The 18458-nt window shown below is 41.1% G+C and overlaps 3 protein-coding genes across 5 annotated transcripts in view; 1 reads left to right on the top strand and 2 right to left on the bottom strand.

Annotated features, from left to right (window-relative positions):
- Positions 1-109: 109 nt before the first annotated feature.
- Positions 110-3482, bottom strand: gpbar1 (G protein-coupled bile acid receptor 1). Of its 2 annotated transcripts, none has more exons than XM_063877547.1 (2): positions 3233-3482; positions 110-2369 (listed from the first exon to the last, which is right to left on the bottom strand). In XM_063877547.1, exon 2 carries the CDS (start codon positions 2313-2315, stop codon positions 1293-1295), a length of 1023 nt encoding a protein of 340 aa, XP_063733617.1. In that variant the 5' UTR covers positions 2316-2369; positions 3233-3482; the 3' UTR covers positions 110-1292. The 2 variants fall into 2 exon arrangements, with proteins under 2 accessions (XP_063733617.1, XP_063733616.1); XM_063877546.1 differs by having other exon boundaries at positions 3249-3481.
- Positions 3483-6956: 3474 nt separating this feature from the next.
- aamp (angio-associated, migratory cell protein) lies at positions 6957-17279 on the bottom strand. Its single transcript, XM_063877655.1, has 12 exons — positions 16807-17279; positions 10466-10827; positions 9804-9938; positions 9597-9716; positions 9297-9436; positions 8886-9030; positions 8725-8808; positions 8296-8411; positions 8113-8207; positions 7933-8023; positions 7677-7831; positions 6957-7582 (listed from the first exon to the last, which is right to left on the bottom strand). Exons 2-12 carry the CDS (start codon positions 10557-10559, stop codon positions 7507-7509), a joined length of 1251 nt encoding a protein of 416 aa, XP_063733725.1. The 5' UTR covers positions 10560-10827; positions 16807-17279; the 3' UTR covers positions 6957-7506.
- LOC134860830 (histone deacetylase 4-like) overlaps positions 16888-18458 on the top strand; it is a 38512-nt gene continuing 36941 nt past the window's right edge. For both annotated transcript variants that reach the window (XM_063877653.1, XM_063877654.1), the window contains exon 1: positions 16888-17018. The gene's annotated coding sequence lies outside the window, so the exon portion shown is untranslated. The remainder of the gene's footprint in view (positions 17019-18458) is intronic.

Consider the following 18458-nt stretch of genomic DNA (forward strand, 5'->3'; position numbering starts at 1 on the left):
ATATGAAAGATAATGTTTATAAGGGGTAAGGAAACATCGATATGTGTTAGAACTGGATGCTTAAAATGGCTTTTCTTACTCCCTTAAAAAAAAGAACCACAAAGAAATCTGAAAGCATTGCAGAGTTTATTTTAGGCTGACTTGCACTATAGTACAATTAATAAATAAAGCGCTCTCTCTTTTTCTTTCAAGTAACAAGAACATATAGTCAGACATTTTGGATTATTTTTTTTTTTTTATCTTGCCAAGAGTAAAATGAGAAGAGTGATAGCACACGTGAACTAAATATGTAGCTGGAATCAAGGCCGTGTTAGCTTAGCTTAGCATAAATATTGAAAAAGGTTTAAATCCCTCTTTCCAGGCTAAGCTAACATGATTTCCCCCCTTGAAAAGAATGTACTTCCCTATCTGTTAGGAATCCAGACATAGTTTGGGAACAGTGTGTTTGTTTGTCAGTTGCTTTCCACATGATACAGATAGCGGTCAGTCAAACAGAGTCGGAGCCCGACAGTCTCATCCTGTTCTCCTCGGTCTTCCGGACACACGAGTACACAGTATTCCGATGTGGAAAGCCTACTGGAACATAATGTAAGCAAAGCAGCACATACGAAAGACATACAGTCAGTGTTCCTTGACCTCATGATGATATCCCATCCCTCCTAATGTGTGCTTTATAATTTCATTAAAGTCTGCTTCAGCTCGTCTCTTTCCACCCACATACTGTACCGTGTGTACACATTTAAAACCAGACTTTAATTATGGAAACAAAAAGCATGTATTGCGTGTTTAATCAGGTCTCAAATAAAAAGCGAATTTCCCGTGCATGGATTTTTACAATGCAGTTTCAGGTTTTCAAACAGTATTTGACAGCAGCTTTTAAAAGGTATTAAACCTTCCTCTAACAGTTTATCTAAATATAGCACAACTCTTACCCCTTTCTTTCCTGCATGTGCTTGCAGAAACTTCCTCTTTTAAATTGATTGGATGCATCCCTTTCCCCTCTTCATCTTGCATACCAGTATAAACACTAGTGGAGTAAACATTGCAGGCAGGGGGTTGAAACTTGTGAAGAAATCTAATGCCAGTTGAACTGATATCCAGCAAAGGCAGGACAAAGAGAAATTCGAATATAGGCATTTTGCAAGCTAGAAAGTGGGTAACGCAATGCAGATGCATATCAGAGGAAGCCGCTGATATATGATTTTCTGCTGTTGAAATTTCCTCCTGTGGGCCTGTGAAAACTAACCCAAGCAGCATAATGTCTAACGGATTAATCTTCTTAAATATTATTCTCAGACCGCCACTTCCTCTGACCCCTGCATCCTCCACCTGTCTCTGAGTTTCTGGACAAGTTTATATGCAGGTTCTGTGTACTGCCTGTTGGCTAGGCCGAGCACAAGTGGCACCACGGCCATGCTTCCGATCCCGGTGCACGACAGCACGATGTGAGTGGTGGAGCTCCACTTGGTGTCGCTGATCAAGAACCCTATGCAGACGTGCATGTAGATGAGGTAGGGTACCCAGCATGCAATAAAGGTCAGAGACACCGCGACCACGCAGCGAGTGTAACGCAGGTTAAGCCTCTGCTCTTGGTCCGAGGCCTGACTTCCCCTCTCTACTGAACGATGGAGGCGACAGATGTCCTTCAGCTGACCTCGGGTGATCCACAAAACATGGCCAGTCATGCCAGCGATGGTGAGAATAGCAGGTAAGACGAGCCCATACACTTCCAAGTAGATAAAAGCATTGGGGAATACTCGCCTATAGGAGCAGCACGTGGTTTTGTTATGCGAACAGTTTGAAAGTAGAGTTGTATTTTGGCTACTTGCACAACAGCCGTTCCAATCGGGCCCTGTCCAGTTATTCCATCCAAAAGCAGGTAGAGATGCGTACAGAAGTGGCGGCGCCCAAACCACAAGCAACGCCAGAGGGAAGCTGCGGTGCATCCACAGGTTGTTGTAATGCAGGGGGTCGACGATGCAAATGTAACGCTCATAGTGGACCATTACCAAGTTCAAAAGGAACGCCAGGAAGAGGAAGTTTGGGAAAATGTGAGCCACCAGGCAGGAGCTGAAACTCAACTCACGGTTCAGACCCATTAACGGTATGAAAGGCAGCGCCACTCCCGTGCACAGATCTGCCACCAGCAGGCTGAGGAAGAAGTAGTTGGGCGTGTTGTGGAGCTGGCGGTTCCAGGCGATGCCCATGATGATGACGAGGTTGGCCAAGATGATGGAGGTGGACAGGGGTATGGTGATGGCGTAGATGAGGTGCTCTCCAGAGAGCAGAGCATGGGAGTCGTTGCAGTCCATCATGTGAGGAATCTGCAGACTTCCTCCAAGTTGCAGCCTGGTTCCACTCCCATCAACCTTGCAGGAAGGAAATGCATTGTTAAATAATTTGAGAGTTGTATAAACTTCTAAAATGCAAAAAGAAAATAGCATTTGTATAATAATTACCTTCAACCTTGATGCCTTTTTTAAATTCATTTAAGATAAAAGAAAAGTTAGCTTCAAACAACTATCACTGGAAACCGAGAAAGAAAACTCTCCTGCATGTTTGTATTTTATTTTTTATCTATAAATCAAATCATTTTTTTGCAACCACACACCAACTAGCCTATACACTTCCTTTCTATCATCTCCTGTCAACTGAAACACATTTAACCCTTTGGTACGCAAATAGCCGAGATAAAAGCACGTGTAAATGGACGTGGGGGAGCTTTCATTCAATAATTCATCAGCAGGGACTCTACAGTTACAACCGCTTTGTGTCTTTTGTATTTTAAAATGTGATACATGAGATCACTTAATGGGGAATTCTCTCTAGTTGTATATGCATACATGTAAACCTTAAATATGATAATGATGGTACAAATAAATAGTGCAAGATACTAATATTTCAAATGTCCATACACATTTGTAAGCAGGCTCCATAAAAAGGAGTTTTCTAGAATCAAAGTCCTGTTAAAGTTTCCCTCTTTACAGGTCTTAAAATGTCTATAAACGGAAACAAATATTTTTTTCAGCATAATTGCTACGTACTATTTGGTTTAATTGAGTTTGTTTTGCCTTGTTTTTTTGGATGTATCTTATGTTCTTGTGAAATCACACTTCCTTTACTGCGAGGCACCATTTTTTCTTGAGATAAAATGTTGCTTCACCATACAAAAAGAGTAATACGTAGCGATCCATTGCCAAATATGAAACATTTCCAACAAAAAGAAACAAACCTTGGAAGACTTTTACCTTTTTGGTCCAGTCATGTATCCTTTGTCCAAGTAACTGCAACAAAATAATCTCCTGACAATTTTACATGTCCCTTGCATATGTAAGAGAAGAAGATGCATCACCACCACCATGGAGTCCAGGAGTGTATTCTTTATCGTTTAAGATCCTTTCAGCTACAGCAGCCTGACCACACAGTAAAGAGAGACAGAGTGAGAAGCCAAAAGTGTCTCTCAGATACTTTAAAGGGGAAGTGCACACTGAAGGAGGAGGAGGAGTATATCGTTTCCTGATGTAGCGGGTCATGCTGAGGTTAGGATGGTCAGTGTCCATTAACTACTGACTGTGTCTTGCAGCCTTTGTTCCCTACTGTCCATGAATGCATCACTGAATGGAAGGAGGATGGGTACTGTTATCACTGCAGCCTGAAAAGGATAAGAACATGCCTGGGTAACATCAGTATCAACCTGACAGGAGGTCCAAATTCACACCCTCATAGACGCTTCTAAAACTATAGTGATCTTCTATCTTCAACTCAAACCTTAGTTAGAAATTAACTGATGGACATAAGAAGTTGAGAAATATATACATTTTTCCCTTTGCAACACGTTTAGTTTACAGACCAAGAAAGTGTTTACTATTTTACAACAAACTGTTGTCCAAGGTTACACTTTTTTGTCTTTGTTGGTCCTTCATCTCCTTTAAATGTCTAATTGAATATAAATATTAACATTTAAACACAGCACCGGGTCTCATTAGTTTTAACGGTTCTATGATGAGTAAACTAAAAGTAGCCAGTCACGGCAGCTAGCAGTAAGCTAACTTTAGCTCTCTTGAACAGAAAACAATTAGATAGTTAGACATATACACATGAATACACTTTATGTGAAACAATTAAGCTAGTTTTATTCCTGCTTTGAGCTTACAAACACTTCTGTACCTGGCAGTTTCTGTAAAGCATGTCAAAAACAGCCATACTATTCTGGTTAAACCAATGCTACGGCCTATTTGCTCCAGACCCTAACATATACATAGACGGCTTACGACAGTCTGTACGTCTGAATTCATAACAGCCGTCACACACGTCTCATATTTAAACACAGCTTTAGATGGAGTGACCTATTTTGTGAGCCAAACACGGAACACTCCTTCACTGATAGTCTGAAGCAGACCTGGTGCTGGTTGAGATGGACGAGCTCCAGTCAGATAATGGCTTTTAAACAAATACGTTCCCGAGCTCTGGAGCGTCTGGAAGACACTACGCAGGGAGGACAAGCTGGACATGAAACCACAACATCTTCACATTACAAAGGAGAAGATGGAGCATTTAGGCTTCTCTGGAACACAGGGTCCTACTCAACAGCACATGATCTAATCTTATTTTTTCATACACAGTGGAAATATTGAAAGTGATATAATTAATTTTAAGTCCTCAACAGAATCTCTAGCTGGCAAAGGAGTTCAAAGCGTGTTTGTCAAGCTAGCTAACGTTAGCTATAACACGAGTCCAACTGTCATGGCTTACACTTTAGCGGAATTTCCATTGACTGTGGCACAACTCTTTTTTTTTAGGATTTCCATTTCCAATAATACTTCAAACCATTTATCCTCCGCACTAAATCATGTCAACCCTCTGTTTTTTTATTTTGAACCTCACACTTCAATTTGACCCTTCAATTCTCTTCTATTAGAAGCAGAGACTGAGCTGTGAACCCCAAGTTGTTAAATAAAACAAATTATTTCTCAATTTAAAATGATTCAAATTTTTTGTCACCCAACTGAATCCCTCCTTCATAATGTTTCCGTTACTGTCTCTGCAAAGTGTGAAACAGATGTGTTTTTAATGGGTTTATCTCCGGCCTCCTCTTCCTCTAGACATGTTTACCTTGGCACCAGCACCTGTCTTTTTCTGCACAACCAATTTGTTTGGCATCTGTTTTCAGCGAACCACCTCCTCAGACAATGAGCTGCGATTTAATAGATCAGGCATCGGCCGTGTCAGTCTAAAGGTGATAATCCTTTAGGCCACTCCTCGCCTTTGTCTTCATCGCACACGGTGACCTTTGAGGCCAAACACGGCTGTGACAGATGAGGAAAAGATCCTGCTGCCAGGTGTTTCTATCCCCTGGCCCAGCTGGATGCTGCTAAAACACTTGAGTTTAGTCCATGCAATAAAACATGGCATGACTACAGAAATACATTTTTTTCGGTGCATCATCTTCTAACTATATATCACCATACTCAACTATTTTTACAACGCCTTCAAAAAGTACACAAACATGTTTGTGCGTGCAAGGGTTTTTTTACGGCCTGCCTGTCCCGGTGAGTTATGCATGGACACTTAGACACAATGCATGAGCGGAGGATCCAGGTACGAGGAAGAAGCACTTGTGCACAGGATGCTGATTGCCGGTTGTTCTTCCTCATATAGCTGAGAGGAGCAAAATAACAGAACAATAGAGTAAGAGGAACAGGGCAGGTTTTGGCCTTGAAAATTCATTTGAAACCGTACATTAGACTGAATCACGTTTCCTTTGTGGTCTTTATCAGGGAGAGGGTAACCAATCATGTTTCAGTGAGTCACTGCGGAGCTAAAGTACATAACGTTGTAAGCTTTTCTTCTGAAAGGCTCTCATCCTTTAACACGCAGAGATAAATATGTTAGCAAACACTTAGTCACACATATACACTTTTGAGCAGCTGCTTAGCCTGTGTTAAAGCATATAGCAAAGTGAGCTAATGTGTTTCCTAATTGTGTCCTAATCTACTTGGTAATAGAAAGCGTAATTGTTAGACAGGGATTTTACAACATATAAGTGCTATTCTATATGTTTATGGAGCCTGCAGGGAGGTTTGGACAAAACCAAATTTACAAGACATATTTGCGTGACCTTGAGCACCAGGAAAAGCCACTTTAAATACCATGTATTATTGTTGAAATAAACAAGAATATTCCCTGAAATGTAAAAGTCCTTTTGCATCAGGAGGTGTGATGAGGTTAATCTAATCTGATTATTTTCTCTAAATCTTCGGGGAATTATTCGAGTAGAGTTGCCGCTTTAATCTCATAGAATTTCCTGGTTTTTTTCTCGGGAATGTACAACGTTAATCTTGGAAACACTACACTTCTCCGAGAAATAGTACACCTTCCCCCTGGCTTTGTAATCTTTGTAAAAATAAAAATGGATGCAAGACATTTAATAATTTATTCCATCATTCATTTCACTGCAATTTATTGGGGCTTCATGTTTTAATGTATTTGCAGGTAATATGTTACAGTTTAGTCAATTTAAACTAGATAATACACTGATATTTCTCATTGCAGTGAGAGGAAAGGAGGATTTATATGGTTTTTAACAGGAGTAATGACTTAATAAAGCTCTAAATAGGATTTGTGGAGGCACCTAGGGCTAAAGATTGGAGACAGATCTAAATTTGGTATTAAAGGCGGGGTATTTGCCAAAAACAAAGAGAGCTAATATGCTTTTACTCACCACCCTCAGGTTTACAATCTTTTGACTCTCCTGAGATTTTGGGAAACTTCCTTAAGAGCCCTTTCTCCAGATTCCTTTTACTCACATCTGATAAAAAAGATAACACCATCTTGAGTTAAAACGGAATACAATCATAGACTAAACAACAAAAGAGCCCATTTGAAATGAGATGTTTTTCTCCCCCACATACACCATACGTTTTTTTAACAAATGGAGGAAGCAATCAGAGTCATAGTAAAGAACTAACATACCCAGAAGAAAGGATATTATTTATTATTTTGTATTTACACTGACATCCCAACTTGGTGAGTCATGGCGATAGCTGGAAGACCACACAGATTAAACAAACTCTAATTATGGAAGAAATCATATTTGTAACCAAAGGAATTTCCTCTTTTCTGTCTTGTGTTTTATCTCTAAAATCATGAATCAGGTCAGAAAATAAAAGGGGTGTCAAAGGAAAAGCACACTGTAATGTATCACTCTTCAGTCTCTGTTTACTCTCTTAAACTCGGGAACAAGAGGACACTTAAGAAAGAGACGATGAACAATCGGATTTGATGTTTCTCTCTCAGTGAGAGATTTTTAAACATTTTCCAATCAAGCACAACTGATGGAAACTGAGGGAAACATATTTTGGGTGCTACGATCCTACTGCAGCAGGTCAGATAAGATGCGGAGAACATTTTAAAATCCTGAGGAGAAGGGAGTAAAGTCTGATTATGAAATGTCTTTGCTGTTTCTCCTGAAATATTTCCTCTCCTCCTCTTTTGTTCCTGCTCTCTTTAGCGGTCGGGTCTTTGGAGGCAGAAAACCTTCGACTGGTTGTCTCCAGAAGCAGTGACGGCGAAAGTCCCTTCCCTGAGGGAGAAATAAAACAAAAACAAGGGTAAATAATCATAATTTAGTGATTAAAAACGGCTTATTGACATCTTAAGAGGGAACGATATGTCACCTGTTGATGGTGAAGTTGAGGATCTCTGCGCTGTGGCCGTGATACTCCGCCATAATGCTGCCGGTTCGAGCGTCCCACAGGCGCAGCGCCCCGTCTAAGCAGCAGGTGGACACCACAGAAGAAGAGTCCTCCCACTGCAGGTGAACGATGCCGGCCTGGAGGACCACAGGGAGGAAATTTAGCATGTCTCTTAAGATCCTTAATCTCTTGTTCGTGGAGCTAATCCTTAAATAATTGAATTCCTGCTGTGCGTTACCTCATGTTGGCAGCGGTGCCTCATGACCTGAGTTGAGAGATCGTACACAGCCAGAGTCCCGTCCAGATACGCCACGGCGACCAGAGGCAGGCTGCAACACACCAGAGAGATCAGACACCAGTACAGGAAACAGGGTTTTATATGTATTCATTATTCCTGGAGGATTTTACAACTCCTCACATGTTGCAGAATCCCACAGATTCGATGGAGTTTGATTCCTCGTCATGTGGCGATGCTTTGACCTTGCCTCCGTCCAGCGAGTACTCTCCGACCACCTTAACACACACATATATTGACAGGGAGTGTGTGAGTTTGCCCTCTGTTGTATTACTACATACATTATGTCATTATTCTGACACCCACCTTTCCTGTGGCTGTGTTGATGAGCTTGGAGCCTCCGTCCACTGATCCCGTCAGCACCAGAGAGCCATCCTTGTTGCAGGACAGGCAGGTGAGCGCCCCCCGGTGGCCGTCCTGACCTGGTATTAAGGGAAAAACCAAATCAGCAATGAAACAAAGTGTGTTTTCTCAGTTATAGTCAGCAGCACAGACACTCAAAAATATGGAGAACAACTCATTTTCTTGGTTTTATTTTATAATAAATGTTATATATTTGGGTTTTGGACTGACTGAACAATGTCAGATGTTTTTTATTACTTGTTTTACATTTGAAGGCCAACAGACTAATATAGAAATAATCAGGAAACTTGTCTATAATAAAAGATATTAGAAAAACTACCAAAAGCCAAAAATAAAAAAAGGGTACCAACAGTAAAAAGCTGCTCGACTCACCTTTAATGACATGAGCTGCATTTCCCTGCTTTAGATCCCACACACGTACCGTCCCGTCCTCATAACCCACCACCGCCCGCTTACCTGGAATAAGATAGAAAATATGATTTAGTTTTTTTTTTACACCGATACGACAACAGTGTCTCGTTTTCCCCTCTTACCGTCGGGCAGCACTTTTCCGCAGGTGGCCTGGCTGGCAGCGCTCTGGAAGGTTTTACACTCTCCTGACGGGATCTTCCACATCCACATGTTGCCGTCGTCTGTTCCCGCCAGCAGCACGGCGGCGCAGGGATGCCACTCCAACCACTGAGGAGGAAGCGGAGCAGACACGTTAATTAACTAACAGATTATTCGCCTGTAAATCCCACTGCAGCTTTTTACATGTGGTGGATGAGCAGATCGTATAATTATCACGCATTGGGTGCCTTGCTGAGTTGTTGAAGGAGGGGAATGTCTGATCTGATCGCTTATTTCCTCCTATGTGGTAATCATCTCCTCATAAATTCCTCTGGGGCCAATAAAAAGAAACACAAGTGCTCACAGATGCACAAACTAAACACTGAGGCTCGTACCTCCAGATCTCCCACTTCGAAGGACCAGATCTCCTCTTTGGTTTCTACTTTCCACACTTTAATCAAACCGCCCATGTCCCCCGTAGCCACCATGGAGGAATCGTGGCTGAACACTGCGCACGTCACCGAGTCTTTGTGACCTGTGGCAACAAAAATAAATCATGACATAACAGATCAAATATGATATACAGTGCAGGAACAGATTCAGCTTTGTTGTAGGAGTCTTATAGCTTTATTCTCAATGTGGCAATCAATCATGTTTGTTGGTATTGCAGGCCTTAGTCTGCCTTTGCCTCTCACCCGTGCACTCCAGCAGGACTTCTCCGTCGCACACCCTCCAGACATACGCCTTGTCATCCTCTCCTCCTGTGACAGCCATGCTGTTCGTCGCAGGATCCAAACTCACACAAAACACTGAGCCTGGACAGAGGGGAAGGGGACAGTCATTTTAGAAGTCTAACAAATTGATTCCGCCTGATGATAAATCAAATCATGGCAAGACGCTACCTTTGTGTTTGGAGAAGGTGAGCTCGCTGTCGTCCTGCTCTGCCTCCATCTCGTCCTCCGTCTCCCAGGCTTCGTCATCACCTACGTTTCCGTCGTCTTCAAAGTCAATGTCCTCCAGGCCATCAGCCAAATCATCTAAGTGAGAGAGATAAAGTAAGTTAAGATGGAAAACGTCAAAACAATTCCAAATCACCACACCAAAACTATTATTTTCAGACATTGTAAACCAATTAGATGGCTATGGAACTACCATGGACATTAACTCCCTTCCTCACTTGACGTTATGTATTAATTAATAAATACAAACAGAAAATACATAAATATTATTATACAAAGTTGTTGGATTACAGTCATAATAATAATAATATAAAAGTAGCATAAAGTCCAGAAGCAGTGATTTTTGGAGTGCTAATATGTAACATATACATTTGCTAAATATATAATTTCATAACAACAATCGTGGCAATGTGCTGTAGAATAAGATAGTAACAAATGTGATAATGCAAGGGAAATAGCTGCAGATAAAACATTAATAAAGTAAAATAGAACTTGTCTTAAAATGCTGGTTACCATAATCAAATATCTAGCTTGTCACTGGTTGTCAGAGAAAAACATCGCCTATAAGTGACTCTTTAAGAGTTGTTCACCATTTTTTAACTGACCTGGTTCAGGATCCATGTCGTTGAGGTCGATGACTTCAATAATTTCCTCATCTCCGTGCACATCAACAGAATTTCCCTGCATGTTGTTATCCATGCTGTTAGCGAGCTAAGAGCTAGCAAAACACCTGGAAAGTAAAGACTGCAAACTAACCTGACTCTAGGCTACCTCTCTTTATGATAGCTGGTTAAAAAGTCTTACAAGGATAAAGTCAACACTTTCCGATTTAAATTAAACAGGATTTAAATATCAAACTGGATCCCCCTGGTTTCTTCACATGCTGCGGGGACTGGAGAGACAGACGCAGAATGATGACGTAGTTCGTACTTCACCTCCGTATCCACAGAATGACGCTGTTGTCTACCTGCAAAATAAAAACAAGGTAATACTTCTCAGAAAATACTCGTTTAAAGTGTGTTTTAATTGCTGGAGCTTAGTTATTAACATTGGTATTAACACTAAAGTAATCTGTTTCTTGTTTTGTGTATAATAGCCTTACTAATTACAAAAATGGTTAGCCACACTAGCCTTACAAGTCATGCTACAGGTTTTAAAAGGAAGATTTTATAATGAATGAGTTTCTTTGGTTTTATTTTTCACAGTAGTATGCACCGAAAATATATAAATAACAATAGGGAATGTATTTAAAGTTGTTTTAAAAGGCTGAAGCGTATATATATATTTCCCCTAATATTTTTAAATAGCCTAGCATATTCTAATAAACATATAATACACAAGAATAATCATACCTGGTGAAACCATGGAATATATAGCAGAATAAGCTATTTAAATGCTATTTGCTAATCATGTTCTTTCTTAATGTATCATATTTACCCTGCTGATTTCAATTCCTGAGTTTAATTGTACATCTTGTTGAGGTGTCATTGCTGAATAAGGTTGAATATTTTTCTGCTGCTAATACTATTTAATTGAATTGTCATGCATGTAACAGATTTCCCTTTTTTATTATATTTCACATAGCAGCTCCTATTTTCTGCTGAGTATTTTCTCCAGAAGCAGCATAGGAAGTAAAAGTCCTTGCATGTGCAAAAAAACATTTGCTCTTAAAATATCACTAAGAGTTGTTCCTCATTGTGTAACAGTCATATTGTGTCCGTTTCAGTCTGACTTTATGGTACATACATGTGAAGGCATTATGCTCCTTTAATCATGATATGGGCTGGACAGCCAAATCATGGATAGATTAATGAAAATGTCAATGCTTCCTCTGGCCTCACCCTCAAAAAATGTCGCTCAAAGAGACACGTACCAAACAGTAAGAGACTCAAATAGTGATGTTGGGAAAAAAACAACTACAAAGAGATTTAAGACTACCACAGAGTCACAAAAACACCATGAAGAGACGGGACACAAAACAAGCACAAATGGGGACATAAAGACCGGAAAAGAAAAAATAAACAACCTCAAAAGACACAAAATAGTCACCATAGTGGGTGAATAACCACAAAATGAACAAAACTGCGTCAAAGACACCTAAAAAAAGACCACAGTAAGACAAAAATGGCCACAAAGAGGCTCACAACAACAATTGAGAGGTGTTTGAGGACTGCAAAGAGCACAAAACAACAGAGAAAAAGGGCCAAAGTATCACAAAGTGTGTCTTCCTCTGATAGGAAAGATGATGACTGTCTGCACACAGGGGCTCACTGTCTCATAATCCATCTATAAGTCAGATGGCAGTGTTTAGACAGATTGTGGATGGTAAATCTATCAAATACTGTGGATTTGGAAAAGTGAGAGGGATTTCTGCAAGATCTCCTCGGTTAAATCTCACCAGATGACAAACTTCTCTTAAGGTTGACATTTAGAGATATTTGTGAGGCTGCAGTAAACCACAGGAATATCATTAGAAGCAGAGGGGCTCTCCATTTCAAAACAATCTCCCCCTCTCTTCTTCAATCTCTCCATCAACAGTTCCCTGGCCTGAGGTATTTTATGATCACTTAACACAGTTTGTCTACTTAAGTTTTTGGGGTTTTATGTCCCTCGCTATAGGCTGCTGGCAGGGCTCACGCACGGCATGCCCAAATAAGTTTTACTGGCTCTCCAGTGCGAGCGTTCCCTGGAAAAATACAACCGTCTCATGCTGTGGTGAGATGTGGAAACATCAGGGTGTACATTATTTAGACGGTTTAAATCTGCAGTGAGTGAGAGGTTTATAAACTCTCCATGGAAGAGGAGCATGGATTTCACGCTGGAAAGTTACATGAACACCGGTCACAGACTTTAGGACTTTATTCAGCTACTGTTTACATCATTTAAAAGCCTCCAACAGTGTTAGATCAATTTGTTAATAAAGAGGATATATGAAGCAAATTTTCCAGTTATTATTTGCATTTCGTGCCTCTTTATGACATGTCTCCATGCTTTAATGTTCAAAAAGCTCTTTATTTTTCTCCTACTGCCTGTCCTGCAGCACCTCTTTTCACCCTCTGTCTGAAACCAGAGCCCAGTCTGCTCTGATTGGTTAACAGGCTGGCTTTGTTGTGATTGGTCAACCACTTAGAGATGTCCTTTGCAGCAAACACAGGTTTATTCATGCAGGAGAATATAGTCGTTTGTCAGGAGGAACAGGAAGTTCCATAAATGCAGCAGAAATCATGAGATGGTTTTGACCTTAGAAAACATGTGATTCATTCCCCCGGGCAACCAAACATCAATCAGGAGTACTTCTTCCAAAACTCAACAGCAACTAGGCCTACATATTCGTCAATAGAAACGGGGGCCTTTCGGGTGTGACAGCAAACTGCAGGATTGTTCAGCACTGGTGGAGGTTTTCTTGCTTTGAATGCTTTCCACTTTGTCTTTTTGACTATTTTTACCCAGACACAGTGTAGCAGCACATTGGGTGGGCTTCCAGGAGCGACCCGTCATAAAAACACTTCTCAGTTTATCACTCCTGCAAGCTGGTTAATGTCTGAAAAGCAGGACACTCTGGAGTGCTGATACTTTATAGGCACGCACACATGGAAACACACTGCTTGCCCAGGACATGGAGGCATATTCATCTTTATACACACACACACACACACACACACACACACACACACACACACACACACACACACACACACACACACACACACACACACACACACACACACACACACATACACACACACAGTATCAGTAATAAAGCCTGGGAGCTGTTTCAGTGTGAGAGGTAATTACTCCATGCAGCTCAGCGAGGCTTTGATGGAAAGTTTTAAACTAACTGTAAGAAACCTTTTCTACCGAGGCTCCTTTTCTCTCTTAAACGCTGCCTTTTCATGGCATCCTGTAAAGATTTAAGTAATTTCTTTGTAAATATGACATGAAAGAAAATGGCTGTGTGAGGTGTTTCACTACTCTCTTTCTTGCTGGCGAGGCTTCTTCATATTGCTGAGGTCTGCCCTGCTTTGTCTGCCTTCTGCGCCTGACTCATGTGGGAGCGCGTTGGGTGACAGGACGGTTTCCCTTCTCAAACCACTAACAGCCGGTTGTGTGTGTACTGCAAGTGGTCTGGTCCTCAGCGAGTGTGTGATGTGTCTGCTGTGGTAGCAGAGCGGTAGTCTGAGCAGGCCGCTCGCCTGTTGACTTTCTATCCCCGCTGCTGCTCCTTTTTCCAGCCACTGGCCAAAAACATGGAGTATTTTTGGAACACCTCGCCTCAGGGATGTGTGTTTCTAGCCAGAGCCATGTAAGGTTCTTCAGTACAGATGATTTCACCTCCATAGTACCCTTGGGGGGATGAGGGTGACTAACCTCGATGCAAAAGAGTTCAACTCACATAATCAAGCGCTTTGGCAAACACAGTGTGATGTTCACTGAATTGCAAATGTGCTGCTCCGGGCAATATAAGCCAATCTAATCCCTGCTTTGACATCACTGCTCTGGACACACTCACACACACACACACACACATGGACGTATTGTACACACATTTGAGGGTTATATGCACGTCAGCAAAAGTCCCTGGACAATACAGATGTCCAAGACTGATAAGTGCTCCCTGACAGATAGTTATAAACTTTGTGCTTCTCTGTCACATTGTATTTCAGGATAAAAGTTGTCAGTTAACATAATTCTTGCATTATTTAAAACTGTTTTCTGGTCCAGATTTAAATATCTCAACCAGTTGATGTATTTTTAAGCATCTCATTGATACATTTTTTAATTTACTATCAAATTTGTATGAACCAATGATTGATTTGTGTTCAATATTTTGCTGAATACCATAAAAAGTTCTGAAATTCATATCAACTTCAGCTGTGTTTGCTGCCACGTTTACAATTGTTAGATTTCTAACATGTGAGACAAGCTATAGCTAGGCTACTAGTTAGCATTGTAATGGTGAGAGTGCTTAGCAGGACGTTAGCGTTCAGTTCCAACGCTACTAGCATGGATGTAGAGTCATGTTTTTTATGTGCCTTAAGCTCATTTGATTTACATTTGAATATTTCACAGTAGGTTTGGTTATAATTACATCATCATTTAGTTGCCTACGTTTTTTAGAGGGAGATTTGAGATTCTTAAGGTCTGCACAAACATCAATTAAACTATATTTAGCACTAGCAACAACTTATACATGCATCAATTATTTCTGTAAGTGGTTGAAAGTTAGTTTGTTGTCCAGCATATCAACAAAGCGTCTCTCAGATGTGTAAATGAGTGTTTTTATATACCGCGTACAGATGGAGACTGTCTGCTGCCAAACAGGGTTTAAACATAAAGAGCTTACTCAAGCACAACAACATCAGAGATGCCTCCAAGACCGACCCGCCTTACGTAACCGGGCGCTCCATAGCTCATCCACACAAATTATAATCCTCTGTTGCTATGGATACGGCTCTCCCAACGGGCCTCCCCATTACTAATGAATCCAAGCACAGAGCTAAAAAAATAAAATACAAAAATAATGGATAAATTATTAAAACAGACGCTTAAAGCAATGCAGGAACTGTGAAAGGCAGGGCAGGTGTATTCGTATGAACACAGGAGAGTGCAAATTATATTTCAGGGCAATAAAATGGAGGAATAATTTGAAAATATTGGATTAATGGTGAAAATAACATGAAACATAATGGATCAATTGGTTAAAAATAGATTCTCTCCTGGTATAGTTGGAAAATATATCCATAACAATCTCCATCCTGAATCAAATCCAACATTTCAAATTTTAGTCAAATAAGTCTGGAGGTATGAGAGGAATCAGTCAGAGCACAGCTGTGGGGTTAACACTCCATTTGAATGCAGATATATAGAAACTAGTTAGCGCATCACAGTAATAAAGTCAGGTTAAACCAGCAAGTGGTGTTGCAGCTTCGCCTGTGGGTGGCTGCTGAGATGCACAATCAAATATAAAGTAATGAAAATAAAAGCAGATTGGATTAGAGGACGCGGTGGGGAAGGCATTTCATGTTGCAATGTGCAACAAATGGATAAAAACCTTTGTTTCATTTTGCCACAAAACGCTGAATAATGGAAGGAATGTTAGTAATGTCACAATACATCTCAGGCAGGGAAATTATTTCTGCTGTTGGTAATACAATATGACATGTTGAGGGGTATGATTTTCTCCCTCTCACATCTCCTGGATTCCTTTAACACTGACTTGAATGGATATATGAATTCAACACTTGTGTGGAGGTAAAGTCCTGTATTTTATTTTAATGTACAACAATAAACCTAATAGTACAACAATATTCAAGCAATCTAATAATGATAATAAAACTACCATAAACTTGGAAAACACTTGTAGGAAATAAGCCTTTTATGATTATGATAAAGCATTTTGAAGCTATCATGATCACAATGGTGTTATTAAATCACTGCAAATAACTTCTGAGTAGCAAAGACACACTAATTATTAAGTGGATAAAAAAATACTTGCTGTTGGTGGAAGGTTTTAATAATATAGTACAATAAATTCCCAAATGAATAATGATGATATTGATATTGGTAAGAGTATATAAATTAACAAATTGGGATTTAAAGTCACCAGACAGTGGCAGATATCTTATTTTATCTGAATAGAAATGCCACAGAGCAAGACAAATAGATATAACAATGTATTTTTGTGATGCAGTTATATGAGATGTAAAGCAACATAAAGTTATTAAAAGCATGACTACATTAGAAGTGCATAATGCATACCAGAGTGTAGGAATACTCTGTTACAAGCAAAGGTCCGGCAATCAAGTAAAAGTAGAAAAGTATTGTAGTTGAGTAAATGTACTTAGTTACTTTACACCACTACATATTGCACTACTACACTGGTACAGCATATAGCACACGCCCATAGACTCCTTCCTTATGAACGTGCATTACCCAAATACTATACCTTATCACAGTCTCGCTGCACAGGTCCCGCCCTCCAGTGAATGCAGGGTTGCTCCATGTGACGCTGGGGCTGTAACAAAAATCCAGTATGGCGGAATCTGTCAGGAGATGATTTTTTTGTCCCCCCCCTGCGCTGAGAAAAAGCCATGGGAGAGAAATAAAAGCCCTGCGGGACACACGCTGGGACGACTGGCTTCCGGGAGCCGCGTGTAGGTGAGTTTGGTGTGTGTTGTGTGTGTGTTTGGGATGAATGCTCCGCTTTGATGTTGATATTCATGCAGGGATGCGACGCGCACACAGGATTCATCAAAACAATGTCCGGCTGAAGTTTCCCCCTCTGCTCCGCCTCGGCTTCGGCTTCCCGGTCACATTTTCACGGCTTCCCTTGAACCTGAACCGTGTCTGCTTCTGGTAGGAGTATTTACGCTTCCTAAAAGCATTTAGCTGGACATTTCCATACGGTTTGTTGCACTGTAGCGGGCGGGAAGTGTGAAAGCAGTCAAAAGGGGAGGAGGAGGGGGGGTTGGACGGGCGATGTTTATTATGCCGATTGTTGCTGAGCTATTTATAGTGCGCGGCCGAGCCTTAGGCTTTAATGCAACATACAGAGTGCTAACACGCCTGTGTTTCCTTATATCCTTCTTATACGCGATACAAAAGGGTAAAAGGAAGGTACAGGCCTGTGTGAGTGTGTGTGTGTGAGAGAGAGAGAGTGTGTGAATGGTTCGGGATGGGCGGTGGTAATTCTCTGCATGCGTCAATCTTTTTTTTTTGTGAATGGGGGTGTTGGAGCAACATAAAAGCAGCATATTAAGGCTGTTTTAAAGTGTCTTTAAGATGCTTTTTAGGATTAAATATTAGTCAAAGCTGGTGGATTTGATCATTTTATAGCTGAAACAGTTTGGACCGGAGTGCACCCACCTTTTTGTAACTAGCAGCTAGTGTCTTAATTAATGCAAGTTAGCGATTTAGTTTTTCTAGTTCTGGTGTTATTCCCCATCACACCAGTGGTTTTAACCCATTTTCCTGGTCTTTGTTTTTATTATTCCTTCACTTTGAGGCTTCAGGGCTGGCTTGTCCCCCCAGATCTGTCACCCTGCATCAAGCAAGCTCTTTTTTTTTAGGGACAATGGCCTAGGACACACACACACATGAACACCCCTCCCGAGACAGATGAGACGCCCTGGGAGAGTGGTGTTGCATGAAGCCCCCCTGGAGAGTCTGCTACTCCCCGTGACACACATGACCACCCCCCCCCCTCGCCTTGCTTTTAAGTGTGCGTGCACTGTGCAGTGACCGACTTTTTTTGGGGGGCAATTTGTCCTGGGGCTGCACTGTCTCGCCCTTCTTGTCTTGAGACCCACCCCCCTCAGTGCACACACACACACACACACACACATGCATCCATGCCGCTTTTGAGGCCCTACACACACACACACAGGCGTGAACATGCTTTGCTACCCCCAAGCCCCACGCCACCCCCCCAACCACCTCGCCCTTGGGCAGTTTTACCCCTTCTACTTGATGCTTTAGTCTCCAGTTGTGATTACATCTGACACTCCTGCTCCAGGCTCCAGGAATTCAGAACGAATCTCAGAAAAACAAAGAAAAAGAAACAATCATTTATTTCCTCAAATAGCAATCAGTGTCGTG

Source organism: Eleginops maclovinus, chromosome 24 (genome assembly GCF_036324505.1).
Source record: "Eleginops maclovinus isolate JMC-PN-2008 ecotype Puerto Natales chromosome 24, JC_Emac_rtc_rv5, whole genome shotgun sequence".
Taxonomy (NCBI): Eukaryota; Metazoa; Chordata; class Actinopteri; order Perciformes; family Eleginopidae; genus Eleginops; species Eleginops maclovinus.

Bases quoted from the DNA above. Each gene is read 5' to 3' on its own strand.
- gpbar1 (XM_063877547.1), bottom strand. From the start codon at position 2,315: ATGATGGACTGCAACGACTCCCATGCTCTGCTCTCTGGAGAGCACCTC.
- aamp (XM_063877655.1), bottom strand. From the start codon at position 10,559: ATGGATAACAACATGCAGGGAAATTCTGTTGATGTGCACGGAGATGAG. The intron at 8,412-8,724 runs GTGAGTCGAGCA...CCTTAATACCAG, and splicing joins TGCAGCTCATGTCATTAAAG to GTCAGGACGGCCACCGGGGG. The intron at 7,583-7,676 runs GTGACATATCGT...TTTCTCCCTCAG, and splicing joins CTCAACTTCACCATCAACAG to GGAAGGGACTTTCGCCGTCA.